Genomic DNA, 16,324 nt, shown 5'->3' with positions numbered 1-16,324 from the left:
TTATCCTCCCTTAGATTCACCCCGCATCCTCCCTTAGATTCACCCGCCCGTACCCTCCCTTAGAATCACCCACACACTATAAATATAAGGTACTTTGTAGATCAGCAAAGGACAAAATGAGCATGACAGTCAGCGGGATGTTATTAAAACCCAAGTAGCAAAAGAGAATGTGAGAATGTCTGAGTGCGTGTCCCACCATCCCCCATTATGTGATTGGCTCTCGGAGTTGGACCTTCACTACCGAAGCTGGTAGCTCAAGTCAGGAGATTTTGACTCCGAGGAGATGGGGGCAAAATCAAATCGGAACCACTAAGCCCGGAAGCAGGTGAGTGGCAGTCACAAGGGAGGGTGAACGTCAAGATTGACTGCTTAGAAGGCCCGCCTCAGCTCTTTGGAAGGCTCCATATTCCTCACACTCATTCACCACCCCACTCCCCCGCCATGCCTCTTCCATGCCAAGTAACGTCCCCACCCAACTCCCTCACGTCACCTCATACCTACCATGCCATCTCCATTGCCACCCACCCAGTGTAGGCTACTGGACGATCTCAAGAAAAACAAAATACATTTCTAACAATCTCACTGATCTGTTCAAAGATTTTAAATCCCCTCAAGTGTTCAATCTGTTATAAAATCTGAACAAACTTCTATTCAGCAACCATATCAAAGACAGATTATCCTTTAATAGCCTTTTTAAACTGTCATGAAAATGTGAACTCAACCCCCTGCCCACTCGCCTGCCAAGCTAAGTACTTTTGAAGCATTTGAAACTCAGCCAAGCATTCATATTGGCCTCTGCTGGAGTAATGGCCCTGGGAAATTTCAACAATGTACTGAAACTATAGGAATGGATGGTAAATGCTTTTTCTAAGCTAAACCAAATTACCTGTGAATCAAAGCAGCCCATCAGGATGCTGGTTTCAAACTCTGACAGCTACGGACATTTTATTTTGTTTCTAAAGGGATAAGGATTGAATTAACTTCTGGTTATAACACCAACAGGCTTTATCTGCCTTTTAAGAGCATTTATATCTACTCCAGAAATTTGTGGCTCCCGAACTGTGGGTTTGGCTCTTGGAATGGTGAAAATAGGAGTCTTTTTGAACTGAGCACTAATTCCAAACGGCTCTGCTAAATTCAATTCATGATGTGATTCAGGCATTCCCTAAACCGTGTCCTTCGAAAGATCATGTCCAATTTATTTTTCACCTAATTTTTCTAATCTTAATAAGATATTCCTTGCCCATGATAATTGGAAGATAGAATACATCTTAACTAATGTGGACGGCACGGTGGCACAGTGGGCGGCACAGTGGCACAGTGGTTAGCACTGCTGCCTCACAGTGCCAAGGACCTGGGTTCAATTCTGGCCTGGGGTCACTGTCTGTGTGGAGTTTGTGCGTTCTCCCTGCGTCTGCGTGGGTTTCCTCCAGGTGCTCCGGTTTCCTCCCACAGTCCAAAGATGTGCAGTTAGGTTGATTGACCACGCTAAATTGACCCTAGTGTCAGGGATTAGCAGGGTAAATGTGGGGTTACAGGAATAGGGCCTGGGTGGGATTGTAGTCAGTCCAGACTTGATGGACTGATTGGCTTCCTTCTGCACTGTAGGGATTCTATGATCTAATGTATGTTTTAACAGAACAATCTCTATTATACCTATTAAGCTGACAATTCCCTTTTGATATTAGGTCTGATGATTTAATTCTTGGGCTTCTTTTTTATAACATTCCATTTCTTCCTCAATCAGCTATTTCATCCCATGTCAAACAGCAAATGATGGATTGCTTTTTCTTTTCCAAGTAATGTTCATTACGTTTTGTCACCTGTTTTTCTTTTTATCCATTCATGCGACATGGGCGTCACTGGTCAGCATTTATTGCCCATCCCTAGTTGCCCTCGGAGGGCAGTTGAGAGTCAACGACATTGCTGTGGCTCTGGAGTCACATATAGGCCAGACCAGGTAAGGACAACAGATTTCCTTCCCTAAAGGACATCAGTGAATTGGATGGGTTTTTACAACAATCAACAATGGTCCTCAGTAGATTCTCAATTCCAGATATTTTTTATTGAATTCAAATCTTACCACCTGCCATGGCGGGATTCGAACCCGAGTCCCCAGAACATTAGTGGATGTGAACAGAGTGGATAATCAGAAGCTTTTTCCCAAGGTGGAAGAGTCAATTACTATGGGGCATAGGTTTAAGGTGCGAGGGGCAAAGTTTAAAGGAGATGTATGAAGCAAGTTTTTTTTTTACAGAGGGTGGTGGGTGCCTGGAACCTGCTGCTGGGGGAGGTAGTGGAAGCGGACACGGTAGTGACTTTTAAGGGGCCTCTTTGATAAATACATGAATAGGATGGGAATGGAGGGATATGGTCCCCAGAAGGGCAGGGGGTTTTAGTTAAGTTGGGCAGCATGGTCGGTGCAGGCTTGGAGGGCCAAAGGGCCTGTTCCTGTGCTGTAATTTTCTTTGTTCTTTATTAGTTGAGTTACTGGATTACTAGTCTAGTGATAATACCACTCGGCCATCGCCTCCCCACTCACTTTGTGCACGGTGTTTGATTTTTTTCCCATTCCTACAACTGTAAAACATAGTACCAAAAATACAAACTGTTTTACAAGTGAACTAAATACAAGGGAAATCTCTCACAGTAACCGCGGCGATCATTGGTGCAGTAGGTTCCGGAATAAAAGCCAATGACCACAGAAAGGCATCTGCCCGATCTTGATCCAGCTCTTTAGACAAGATGATTTCTGTTAGGAATTGGATACATGCTTCAGTTCCACACGCTGGTAACGTGTCCACCAGAGGCTGCCTGGTCAAGGAAAAAGCACAGGATTAACCAGACATTTCTCCCCTCAGTGAGTTCATTCACAAGATATCTGGAGAGTTTGAAACAACAGATCGCTTTTTAAAGTATATGTTATTAGTGTCACAAGTAGGCTTGCATTAACACTGCAATGAAGTTACTGTGAAAATCCCCTAGTCGCCACACTCTGGCGCCTGTTCGGGAACACAGAGGGAGAATTTAGCATGAACAATTCACCAAACCAGCACGTCTGTTAGACTGTGCGAGGAAACCAAAGCACCCGGAGGAAACCCACGCAGACATGGGGAGAACGTTCAGACTCCGCAGTCAGTGACCCAAGCCGGGAATGAACCTGGGTTCCCAGCACTGTGAGACAGCAGTGCTAACCACTGTACCACCGTGCCGCCCATGGGTATAACCCGCGTAGGCAAGCAGCATAAGGTGCTGCCTCTTCTCCCTTTGAATGACAACTTGGGTGGTAGGATATGTGATGCTCTCAAACCCGGCATCCATGTATATGCAAGACACCAAGAACGTAGAATCAGAGAAAGTCATAGAATCCCTGCAGTGCAGAAGGAGGCCATTCAGCCAATCGAGTCTGCACCGACCACAGTCCCACCCAGGCTCTAATCCCTGTAACCTCACATATTTACCCCACACAATCTCCCTGGGCAGATTTTCCGGCCGCGCTTGCCCCAAAAACGGAAAATTCCGTCCAAGGTCAACGGACCTTTCCACGGTCCCTCCACTCACCCATTCCGATTTCCGTGGCATGTGGAATGGGAAAATTCGCCCCGAAGGATCAATTTAGCATGGCCAATCAACCTAATGCTTTGGAGTGTGGGAGGAAACTGGAGCACCTGGAGGAAATCCATGCAGACCCGGGGAGAGAGTGCAGACTCCACACAGACAGTGACCCGAGACCAGACTTGAACCCAGATCCCTGGCGCTGTGAAGCAGCAGTGCTAACCACTGTGCCACCATATGATAAGGATCAGCCAAAAGTAAGTTTAGATTATCAGGAATTCTGTCCAAGATTGCTCAATGTTTAGGAAAACAATGGAAGTGAAACATTGGGTATGTAGTTTCAGAAATATAAAAGCATGTTAATGACATATGGCTTTATAAACTTAACAAAGTTGGAAATCAGTGAGCTTAACTATTTGTTCTCTGAATGCTTTGGGGGAGAGCCAGTAACTGTAACAAGTCTTCAGCGGCAGAAATCCCTTCACCAAACTCCCTTTATTTACAATTCCAACAGCAGTACACAGAGTGCTCGCAGTCTACCTTGGGAGTGCCAGAGGAACTGACACTCCCAGTTAAATACAAGGCAAAGACTCCCGGATTGGCCCATCAATTGGATCCTTAATCAGGGAGTTCATATTCCAATAGGCCAACCTCAATGGCCTGACTGAAGTCATTACACAATGCATTATTTCATCTTGAGTTATCTGATGGTTGCAGAGTTGGTTGGGTTGCAGCACCCAGCCATGCACTCTGCCAACTATAATGCACAAGTTTCCAAGAGAGTTGCAACTTGTCAGTGTTGGCTTCGACCAACGCTGACTGCCCAGCTACAGAAAGTCTGCAGAGGGGAAAGTCCCAATCATATTTCAAACCTCGGCCAAGCACAGTCTGGTGGATAGGATGGATTCTTTATGAATTTACACCCCCAGGCAGGGCTTCATGCAACGTAATCATCAAAAGTTCCAATGCATTAACCATAATGAATGAAACATTGGGCAGGATTTAAGGATGTATGCTCCCCAACTGCAACCACCCCCCCACGGTGAGTTTGGTGGCAGGGGGCATTTAATTGGGCATACGGGTGGAGACCCTGTCTCCAGTCCAATTAAGTCAGTGGTGGGAAGCATTTGGACAGCATTCCTGCCCCGCCATGAAGTGAGGCCCTTACATCTGCAATTTATTCCCACTTGAGGGCCCTCATCCTGTCACTGCTGGTATTAGCCCAGCAGTTGCCAGGATCTCACTATGCAGGGAGAGGGATTGCTTGAGGGTTCACAGTAAGTGGTGGTTCTCTCATTAAGGCACTTGGTGCCCAATTAAAAGGAGCCAGTATCATAAAGAGAGTGGGCATTGAAGGTCACACCCCAGCCTTTGCTGCTGATCCATCCTATCCCCTGAGCCCCCGCCCCGTGACTCCCCTCCTGCCATCCCTCCTCACCAGTGGCCTGGGGGACAAATCTAGGCCTCGGGTGGGTGTTGTACCAGCAGCAACCACTGCCTCCCCAGTGGTGCTGCCATTTTGTTGAGCTGCTGGCTTCTGATTGGCCAGCAGCTCTGAGGGTGGGGCTTATTGCTGAGGACTTCATGCCTGGGGTCCTCCTGGGGAAGGTTTATTGCTGTCCAGTTAAATGCCAGAGTGGCCTTCCCTAAAACAGACTGCTTGGCGCTCCCATCATCTATCCAATCGGTGGGTGAGATCCTCATTGCCTCCAGTAAATCCAGCCCATTGTTCAGGAGACACTGGCCTCCGTGTCCAAATTCACGATATGTACATCTGTCATCTGTGACTGGAATCCTAATTTGTAAAATCTAGTCTGTAGAGCACAGATACTATTGGCACCTTCAATTTCATATGAATTCACTATAACTAAACACTAACACATTGTTTTAATCATTTAAATTCTGGCTCATGCAGGTGGAGTGTACAGTTAAGAAGTCTTTTTTTTAAATGAGTTTTAAGTTTGACCAACAACACTGAAAATTCTAAAGAAAAAACATTAGAAGTAATAGGGTCCTTCATGATTTACTCTCGCAGATTTATAGGCAGATTTATCAGTATCATAGTGTCCCTACAGTGCAGAAGGAGGCCATTCAGCCCATCGAGTCTGCACCGACAACAATCCCACCCAGGCCCCATCCCCGTGACCCCACATATTTGCCCTGCTAATCCCCCTGACACTAGTGTCAACTTTAGCATGGCCAATCAACCTAACCCGCACGTCTTTCGGACTGAGGGGAAAAACCGGAGCACCCGGAGGAAACCCACGCAGACATGGGGAGAATGTGCAAACTCCACGCAGACAATCACCCAAGCCGGGAATCGAACCCGGGTCCCTGGCGCTGTGAGGCAGCAGTGCTAAACACTGTGCCCCCCAATAATATACATTATTAATTTTCTCTGCAGGCAGTATGCACAAAAATATAAATATTCAAGTCTCTGTGCACGTCGAAAAAATAATGTGTGTGTTTCCCGCCGGCGGGATAGGGGATAAGGGGGGTGCTCCCTTGGCATTGCCAGCTTGACAGTGCCAACCTGGCCCCCAGCACCGCCCAAGGGGCAAAGTGGCAATGCCGGGGGGGCACTGCCCACTGGGCACCGGGCAGTGCCAAGGGGTCGAGGCCTTTGGTGTGGTGGGGGGCCCTACTGCCACTCTGCACATGGGATCAATACAGTAAGGAGTCTAACAACAGCAGGTTAAAGTCCAACAGGTTTATTTGGTAGCAAACGTCACGAGCTTTTGGAGCGCTGCTCCTTCGTCAGATGGAGTCAGATTTCCACTCCACCTGACGAAGGAGCAGCGCTCCGAAAGCTAGTGGCGTTTGCTACCAAATAAACCTGTTGGACTTTAACCTGGTGTTGTGAGACTTCTTACTGTGTTTACCCCAGTCCAACGCCGGCATTCCCACATCACGGGATCAATGACAGAGGGAGGGAGGTCAGTGATCGGGACTGGCCCAGACACGCTGGGGGGGGGGGGGGGGGGGGGGGGAAATCGGAGGGGCAGCTTTGCGGGGAGGCGGGGCTGGCCAGCGATCAGGAGGCTGGCAGTGCGGAGCTACTGCGCATGCGCCAATCCCAGCTCTGACAGATCAAGGCATGCGCAATGGCCCGCTCAGCGCTATGCTGCCGGCCTCTCCAGCGGGAATAGGCCCTGCCCACTGATTTTTAACAGGATACACGCTGAGGCTCTCTGCAGCGCACAGAGTGTGGGAGATTCATTTCGAAAGTCCCGCTGATAAAACCAGTGGGATCTACTCCAGTTTTTACATGAATTCGACACATAGAATTTTTTTTAAGGAGAATTCCACGCTTGATTCTTGTCTGTGTGCTGTGAAACCCTTGAGGTGCCAACATCAAGTGATCCATTGCTGGGACAGGATATGGCCATATATAAAAAGTTGTAAAGGAGTCTTGGGTGTTTCCTTACTAAAGCTGGCTTTTTATAGGGAGAAGGTAAGTTCTTTTAAAGTCTGGTTGGTTGTATTTTGCTCCATTTATTTATTTATTCTGCTGCTTAGACCTCCACAGTTCCATCTTTGCGATTGTTTTTTGCACTCATACTTTCGGGGGTTCAGCTGGTTTTGAAGTTGCAAAAACACGGGAGCCGGGACGTTTATTTCGAGGATCCAAAGATGAGCCAGTTTGTGGTGGCCAAATGAATATAGATACAAACCTCTCAGGTATTTCATTTCCAGATCTGGACCTGTACTTGTTACAGCAGCCCTGCTTTCATCACTCCCCATTTTACAAGATAATCTACTACAAGAGTTCTGCGATATATCTCCATACACATGCTGCATCAGTGATAAAAGATGGAGTTGTTACACTGATGCACCCTTTCAAACTACTTCAGATTGCATCAAAGAAGTGGTAATTGCTATAGCTCGTAGCAGCAATACTTTCGTCACTTTTAGGTTACAAAGTGGCATCAAATAGACAATCTCTTCAACAGTTACTAGCATTCCCAGGATTGCAGAAAGTCATCCTTGGAATTCAGTTGCCACAGAATTCCTCCCACCTACCCCATTGTTTCCATGAACAGAATTATTTTTTATTCTTTCATGGGATGTGGGCGTCGCTGGCTGGCCTGGCATTTGTCACCCATCCCTAGTTACCCTTGAACTGAATGGCTTGCTCAGCCATTTCAGAGGGCATTTAAGAACCAAGCACATTGTTGTGGCATATGGAGGCCAGACCGGGTAAGGATGGCAGATTTCCTTCCCTAAAAGGACATTAGTGAACCTGATCAGTTTTTACAACTATTGACAATAGTTTCATGGCCATTATGGAGACGGGCTTTCAATTATAGATTTACTGAATTTAAATTTCAGCAGCTGCTGTGGTGGGATTTGAACCCGTGTTCTGAGCATTAGCGTGGGCCCCTGGATAATAGGTCAGTGACATTACCGTTACTCTTCCATCTACCCCATTGTGGACTCAATTTAATGTTCAATGGTATTTGCCTGTAGAATCATCAAGATGCATACTGGTGGTGGTTATCCAAGAGGCAGCCTTCATTGTGTGGCAGTCCATTCTGCCCGTCTTATTTTAACATACACAATGGGCTAGATAGCTCTAAGGAGAGGGCCTGTGGCAAGAAAGCATCTTGGCCCTTGGGTGCCTCATTAACTGTTGATCTGCATCCACCACTTCCACCTTCACAAAAACACAGCTTGGGCAAAACATTTCCTTATTATTTCTTGGGGTGTGGGTGTCGCTAGCATTTGTTGCCCATCCCTAATTGCATTTGAGCTGAGTGGCATTTAAAAGTCAACCACAATGCTATGGCTCTGGAGTCACATGGAAGCCAGACCAGGTAAGGATGGCCGATTTCCTTCCCTAAAGGACATCGGACATCAGTAAATCAGATGGGTTTTCACAACAATCGTTTCACAGTTGTCATGAGACTTTTAATTCCAGATTCTATATTTTTTTCTATTAAATTCAAATTCCACCTTCTGGGGTGGTGGGATTCGAACCCAGGTCCCCAGAACACTACCGAGTCTGTGGACTACTAGTCCAGTGACAATACCGCTATGCCACCATATCTCTATAGTTTTGTGGTGGAGTAGTGGTGGTGGACAATGCTTGAAATGGTGCCTCCAGGGAGTTGCTAGATTAGGTTTATGCTATTATGAATGAGAGAATAAGAAGCAATATAGATGTCTTCCCTTTTCTGAAGATACCAGCAAATCTGCAGCCAGATCCATGGGAACGGAATGGTTGCATTCACTTGGCTGGAGATCTCCCTCGTACAGTGGGCATCTGTATTTTCACTGGACAGAGGACTTTGGCTGCAAATTGGATCAATCTTCTTTGGGGCAACTCTACAGACGGATTTCCAATGTATCAGCATCCAAAGTAGCTATGCTATCCAAACATCTCCACTGTCAACTATTAGGCAACTTAAGTCACAATCCGAATATCCACTTTATGAAAGGCCGCAGGCCTTTAAGTGCTGCTTCATCAGCAGATTTTGCACAGATGAGACAAGTTTACAGGTCTAGCATTTCCTCTACCTGTAACTTGGCCAAAGGAGGGGGCAAAGTGGCCACAATTTGGCACAGTGGTTTAGTACTGCTGCCTCACAGCACCAGGTATCCAGGTTCAATTCCAGCCTCAGGTCACTGTCTGTGTGGAGCTTGCACATTCTCCCCGTGTCTGCGTGGGTTTCCTCTGGGTGCTCCGGTTTCCTCCCACATTCCAAAGATGTCCGTGTTAGGTTGATTGGCCATGCTAAATTGCCCTTTAGTTTTCAAAGGTGTGCACATTAGGTGAATTGGCCATGGTAAACTTGTGGGATTACAGTAGGGGGGGTGGGGGGTGGTTTACAGGGGAGGGGGGGGGGCGCGTCCTGGGTAACATGCTCTTTCGGCAACTCAGTGCAGACTCGACAGGCCGAATGGCCTCCTTCTGCACTGTAGGGATTCTATGTTCATAAAATTGATAAAGACTCATTTCCTGAACTAGGAGCGTTCCTGTGCCTGATGTCAGCACAATCACATTTTTTGCCTGGGGTTTATTTATTTTATAAACCATAAATATTTGCACTTGTGTGAAGCCTCAACTGCGCCTGTTCATCTTTCTGTGACTGCTGTGCAGTAAAATGAAAACTGACACACACTGTCTAACCAGCCTTACTGCTGCCAACAGCAATGTCAAGCGTTTTTTTTCTCCATTTTCAATCTTAAAATGCTGGATAAAACTCTTGTTAACTGGCTCGCTTGACTTCCCCAAGCATTAGCTTTAGCTGAAGGGTTGAATAGTTGCTGCTGGCTCCGCCAAACAAAGCAAAAGATTGGACAAATATCAATTGTTAAAATTCTAGTATCTGGCATTCATATCAAAAAGTAAGCAACATTAATGAAATGCAGGTCCGTAACCAAATATTCTGTCTGGTTGGATCAAAAGAGGGACCTGTTTAAATGTACAAGGAGAAGAGGTTTATATTCCTCATTATAAGCCTTTAACCTCAGGTTAAAACCAAACTGGCCAAAGAATAAAAAGGATGGTATCCAAGCATTTTTAAAAATTTATTTGAGGGACATGGGTGGCGCTGGCTGGCCAGCATTTATTGCCCATCCCTAGTTACCCGAGGGCAGTTGAGAGTCAACCACATTTCTGTGGCTCTGGAGTCACATGTAGGCCAGACCAGCGAAGGACGGCAGATTCCTTTCCTAAAGGACATTATTGAACCAGATGGGTTTTTCCAACAATCGACATGGTCATCAGTAGATTATTAATTCCAGCTATATTTTTATTGAATTCAATTTCCACCGTCTGCCGCGGTGGGATTCGAACCCGGGTCCCCAGAACATTAGCTGGGTTTCTGGATTAATAATGTAGCGACAATACCACTCGGCCATTGCCTCCCCCATCTGAGCAATGAAGAGAGGTTAGATAGGCTTGGATTGTTTTCCCTAGAGCAGAGAAGGCTGAGGGGGGGGATTGACATTTACAAAGTTATGAAGGGTGTGAACAGGGTGGATAAGAAACAGCTGTTCCACTTAGTTGAAAGGTCAATAATGAGGGGACATAATTTTAAGGTGAGGGGCAGGAGGTTTCGAGGGGATTTGAGGAAGCAATATTTCACCCAGAGGTTGGTGGGAGTTTGGTCTGCACTCCCTGGGAGGGGGGTAAAAGTGGGAAATATCGCAACCCTTAAGAAGTACTCGGATGAGCACTTGAAATGTCAAAATATTCAAGGCGATGGGCCAAGTGCTGGAAAGTGGGATTAGTGTGGATTTAATGTAGTTTTGTCGGTGCGGGCTCGATGGGCTGATGGGCCTCTTCTGCACTGTATGACTCTATTGCCGCAAATCTACCACAGCGCCCGCCACAGAATCAGAGTGGGCGAGGAGCGGACAACGGAAACATCCGCTGACCTCGGGCAAGAATTCCCAGTCTTGCTCGAGTGAGGCCGTAAATTCCCGCCCCACGAGTTTGAGTTCCTAAGCTAAGTTGACATGCTAGTGCAGTGCTTGGAAACGAAAACAGAAAATGCTGGAAAATCTCAGCAGGTCTGACAGCACCTGTGGAGAGAGAATAGAGCCAACGTTTCCAGTCAGGATGACCCTTCGTCAGAGCTCAATCCAGACTGGAAACGTTGGCTCTATTCTCTCTCCACAGATGCTGTCAGACCTGCTGAGATTTTCCAGCATTTTCTGTTTTTGTTTCAGATTCCAGCACACGCAGTAATTTGCTTTTATCTCAGTGCCAGGAAACTCGGATTTCAGAGATGTTGCTGGAGCTATTGACATGAGGGGTTCATTTGCCTCTTAACCGCCGCAGCTTTTATTTATTGTTGAAATATATCTACTTATTGCATCACATTTATTTATAAGACGTATTTATAAAGATTTAAACGTTTCAGATGATATGTTAATCTATCGATTCAAGTGATTTAATGAACACTTAAGATTCAATTTTGTTATTCAAAGGCACTCTTACCACTATTTCTCTCTCAATCCACACTACAAACAACAAATGAACTACTCATTCATCTTGGGATCTTTCCTTGTGACAATCAAGGGTACTAAATAAATATAAATTGTTCTTTCTTGGTCCCCTATCTGCCTTCTTGCACACAACACAGCTGCAGAGTTCCTGTTATGGAAACATTTCTGATATAATTCAATGCTGGGAGATGATATGGCTCATTTCATAACAAGATTGCTGCCAATTGCAATGAAGTAATAAATCATTCCGAGATTGCTCTAGTATTGACATCATCTGAAGCACCAGAATAATCAGGGCTGTTATGTGGAGGAAGAGGTGAGAAGAGTTATTATAACCATTATTTATTGTAAAGAAAAGTTGACTGCGCTTTATATTACAGGTAAAATTTAACATCAACATTAGTGAGTGTTACACTAATGAGTGTCATGTGACAGATGTGGCAGTAACCATGTACCAAGCAGGAATTTAAGAGTTAGTGTGTTACAATTTGAGGTTTATAGAATAATCACATTTTGGCTTTAAATTTAGGACAAGAGGGTCATGTGATCTCATCAACCAGACAATAAGCCTGGGTGGTTTGATTGTTAGAGATCAAAGGAAAACTTAGATCCTTTTACCGGGAAGAAGGTGCAAGGTATTTATGATTGGAGACAATGGCAGCAGTCTCTCAGTCTGCCATGAGTCTCTTCCGAGTCTCCCAAAGTCTCAGAGAGGTGTCATTGGTATTGGGTTGTAAACAGCAGTGCTGTAAATGGTCCATTTACTTCAAAGAAGAAAGGGAGTTAGAATCAAAGATAGTTCATTAGCATTTTTACCAGGTGTTTCGTGTAGCCATGGGGGAAAGAGGGCAGAGGAAGCCATTTTGAGATCAGGCTGTGGGCTTCCCTATAATATCACAGACTGACAGTGGTTTGTTTGGTTTGGTATGCAGCCATCTGAAAAGCAGAAAGCAAGAGAAAGCAGCAGCCTGCCCTGCACCTGAAGCTGAGAAAATGCTGAATCTATTGTTCACCAGATAGAACACAGGTGGAAGTTCACACTCAGATTGAAGAGACCAAATTCATAAGGATTTAAAGGACACTGGAAGGTGCTTGCAGGTAGAGGGAAGGTATCTCCAGTGGAACTGGCACAGTGAAAGTCAATTTTAGGGCTAGAAGTTAACTCCCTGGAAAAGTAAAAATGGAAACTAAGTTCAACTGGGACTGTTTCTAAAAGGAATCCCTACAGTGGAGAAGGAGGCCATTCGGCCCATTGAGTCTGCACCGACTCTTACCCAGTAACCCCATGTATTTATCTCGCTAATCCCCCTAACATATATATCCTGGGACACGAAGGGGCAATTTAGCATGGCCAATCCACCTAAACCTGCAACATCTTTGGATGGGTGATAAGTATTCAAGGGGAAGTTCACTTTCTGTAGTTTAAAATACAAGTTGCCTACAAGAAGAGAATAATGTTCAGTCAATAGTGCTTTTTCATCATTTGTGAAAGTAAAACTTTTGAAATGTAAAGTTTTGATGCATTATTCATTCTGCTAATAACCAGACGTTAACTTTTAAAAGTTATCAGTCTCTGAGGATTGTAACAAGATTATAACATTAAATATTCAGAGATAAGGCTCCCAGTGTGGAACATTTAAAAAAAAAATCATTAATGGGATGTGTGTTTTGCTGGCTAGACCAACTCTTGATTGCCCATCCCTAATTGCGCTCGAGAAGGTGGTGCTGAGCTGCCTTCTTGAAGCACTGCAGCCCGGGGTGTAGGTACACCCACAGTGCTGTTAGGGAGGGAGTGCCAGGATTTTGACCCAGCGATAGTGAAGGAACGGCGATGTCTTTCCAAAATCGGGATGTGGTTTGGAGGGGAAACTCCAGGTGGTGCTATTCCCATGTCTCTGCTGACCTTGTCCTTCTAGGTGGTAGTAGGCATGGGTTTGGAAGTTGCTGTCTAATTAAACTTTTTGAATTGCCGAAGTACATGTAGGCCGGCCACGGGGTGACCTGAGAAGGAATTTTTAATCTTTGTATATAAAAGCTACTTACCTGGGGGGAGCGTTCTCATTGTTCGATCGGAACAAGGCAGAGAGGAGCGATTTGTGGCTGGAGTAAAAAGGGTAAAGGAAAGACTTTTTTTTCCTTACTTTTTCACGGGGTTTCTTTTTTTTCCTAGTTTAAGTGAAAAGCGGAATTAGGCCGGCTATTCCTGGGTGACCTGGGAAGGAATTTGTTATTTTTTTTATAAGCGCGCGGGAGGTTTAAAAAGTAGGTCGCACTATCCAGCGGGCAGAGGAGTGAGCAGGTAGCAGAGTGAGGGCTGAAGGGCTTTGGCTCAACGGGCTTAGGCGGAAACGGGCGAGGCAGGGTAGGTTTAGTTCTTAGTTTTTAAAAACTTAAAAACAAAGCAAATAAAATAAGGATGGAGGGTCAGGTGATGTGTTGTTCCTGCATGATGTGGGAGCTGGTGGACCCCATTGTGGTTCCCAGTGAGCATGTCTGCAGTAAGTGTTGGTTGCTTGAGGAACTCCGGCTCAGGGTTGATGAACTGGATTCTGAGCTTCGGACACGGCAACATATCAGGGAGGGGGAGAGTTACCTGGACGCTGTGTTTCAGGAGGCAGTCACACCCCTTAGAAAAACTACCTTGAATTCAGCCAGTGGTCAGGGACAAGAGGGTGTGGCTGTGAGTGAGGCAGGTAGCGGGATCCAGGAGGTAGAGTTCTAGGAGCCCCAGTCCCTGAACCTGTCCCACAGGTTCGAGATTCTTGCTCCCTGTGTGGACGGGAACGGGGACTGCAGGGAGGATGAGCAAACTGACCACAGCACCAAGGTACAGGGAGCCGTTCAAGTGGGGGGGACAAAAAAGAAATGTAGTCGTAATTGGGGATAGTATAGTTAAGGGCATTGACACTGTTCTCTGTGACCAGGATCGAGAATCCCGAAGGTTGTGTTACCTGCCTGGTGCTCGGGTTCAGGATATCTCATCTGGGCTGCAGTGGAACTTGGAGTGGGAGGGTAAAAATCTAGTTGTCATGGTCCACACAGGTACCAACAACATAGGTAGAACAGGAACAGAGGTTCTGCGAAGGGAATATGAAAAGCTAGGAGCTAAATTAAAAAGCAGAACCAAAAAGGCAATAATCTCTAGATTACTACCTGAGCCACGAGCGAATTACAACATGCTACTGTGCAGAGGGACCTGGGGGTCCTTGTGCATGAATCACAAAAACTCAGTTTGCAGGTGCAACAGGTAATCAAGAAGGCAAATGGAATGTTGGCCTTTATCGTGAGAGGGATGGAGTATAAACGCAGGGAGGTCATGCTGCAACTGTACAGCGTACTGGTGAGGCCGCACCTAGAGTACTGTGTACAATTTTGGTCCCCTTATTTAAGAAAGGATATATTAGCTTTGGAGGGGGTACAGAGAAGGTTCACCAGGTTGATTCCAGAGATGAGGGGGTTAGCTTATGAGGAGAGATTGAGTAGACTGGGCCTGTACTCATTGGAGTTTAGAAGGTTGAGGGGAGATCTTATAGAGACATATAAGATAATGAAGGGGCTAGACAGGGTAGAAGCAGCGAGGTTATTTCCACTTATAATGGAAACAAGAACTAGGGGGCATAGCCTCAAAATACGGGGGATCTTGGGGTCCGGGTTCATAGGACGCTCAAAGCAGCATCGCAGGTAGAGGCTGTGGTTAAGAAGGCGTATGGAATACTGGCCTTCATCAATAGAGGAATTGAGTTTAGAAATCGGGAGATAATGCTGCAGCTGTATAGGACCCTGGTCAGACCCCACCTGGAGTACTGTGCCCAGTTCTGGTCACCTCATTACAGAAAGGATGTGGAAGCCATAGAAAGGGTGCAGAGGAGATTTACAAGGATGTTGCCTGGATTAGGTGGCATGCCTTATGAGGATAGGTTGAGAGAGCTAGGTCTTTTCTTCTTGGAGAAGCGAAGGATGAGAGGTGACCTGATAGAGGTGTATAAGATGTTGAGAGGTATTGATAGAGTGGATTCTCAGAGGCTTTTACCAAGGGCTGAAATGGTTGCCACAAGAGGTCACAGGTTTAGGGTGCTGGGGAGTAGGTACAGAGGAGATGTTAGGGGTAAGTTTTTCACTCAGAGGGTAGTGTGTGCGTGGAATCGGCTGCTGGTAGTGGTGGTGGAGGCGGATTCGATAGGGTCTTTTAAGAGACTTTTGGATAAGTTCATGGAAGTTAGTAAGATAGAGGGTTATAGGTAAGCTCGTAGGTAGGGATATGTTCGGCACAACTTGTGGGCCGAAGGGCCTGTTTGTGTTGTAGCTTTTCTATGTTCTATGTGGCTCCAGAGCATGTGGTTGAGTCTCAACTGCCCTCTGAAATGGCCGAACAAGCCACTCAGTTCAAGGGTAACGAGGGATGGGCAATAAATGCTGGCCAGCCAGCGATGCCCATGTCCCACGAATGAATAGAAAAAAATTGAGTCGCCTTTCCACATTCGGAAGAGGGAGAGGGATGTATAAGATCTTCATTTCAGGAATCGTGTTTCCCCAGCTCCAAGTCTCCTTGTTGCTTGCGATGACTATTTCCAGATTTGTAGTTTTGAATGTGGCTGGTTACTTGCATGGGAACGTGTCTGTAATACTAAACTGCAGATGTACACAAATATAAACTCCCAAAGGAGAAATAATAATCTCAAAAGCTTTAAGCGGATTGCCAGGTCAGACAACCAAGGAAGCCTGAATATTATTGTTTTTTTATTTGATTTTCCAATGGCAAACCAGAAGACGTCCTCACACCGAGATATGTATATTGTTACTGGCAGAAGTC

The 16,324-nt window shown here is 45.9% G+C and overlaps 1 protein-coding gene across 1 annotated transcript in view; it reads right to left on the bottom strand.

The window, feature by feature from the left end:
• The window catches only part of LOC144510916 (apolipophorins), a 209,673-nt gene that overhangs the window by 128,166 nt on the left and 65,183 nt on the right, over positions 1-16,324 (bottom strand). The window contains exon 10 of the mRNA XM_078240973.1: positions 2,649-2,814. Coding sequence (XP_078097099.1) covers positions 2,649-2,814 — 166 coding nt within the window. The remainder of the gene's footprint in view (positions 1-2,648; positions 2,815-16,324) is intronic.

The sequence above is a fragment of the Mustelus asterias genome, chromosome 23 (assembly GCF_964213995.1).
Source record: "Mustelus asterias chromosome 23, sMusAst1.hap1.1, whole genome shotgun sequence".
Classification (NCBI taxonomy): Eukaryota; Metazoa; Chordata; class Chondrichthyes; order Carcharhiniformes; family Triakidae; genus Mustelus; species Mustelus asterias.
The sequence above is the reverse complement of the archived record's forward strand: the minus strand, read 5'-3'. Positions and strand labels throughout refer to the sequence as shown.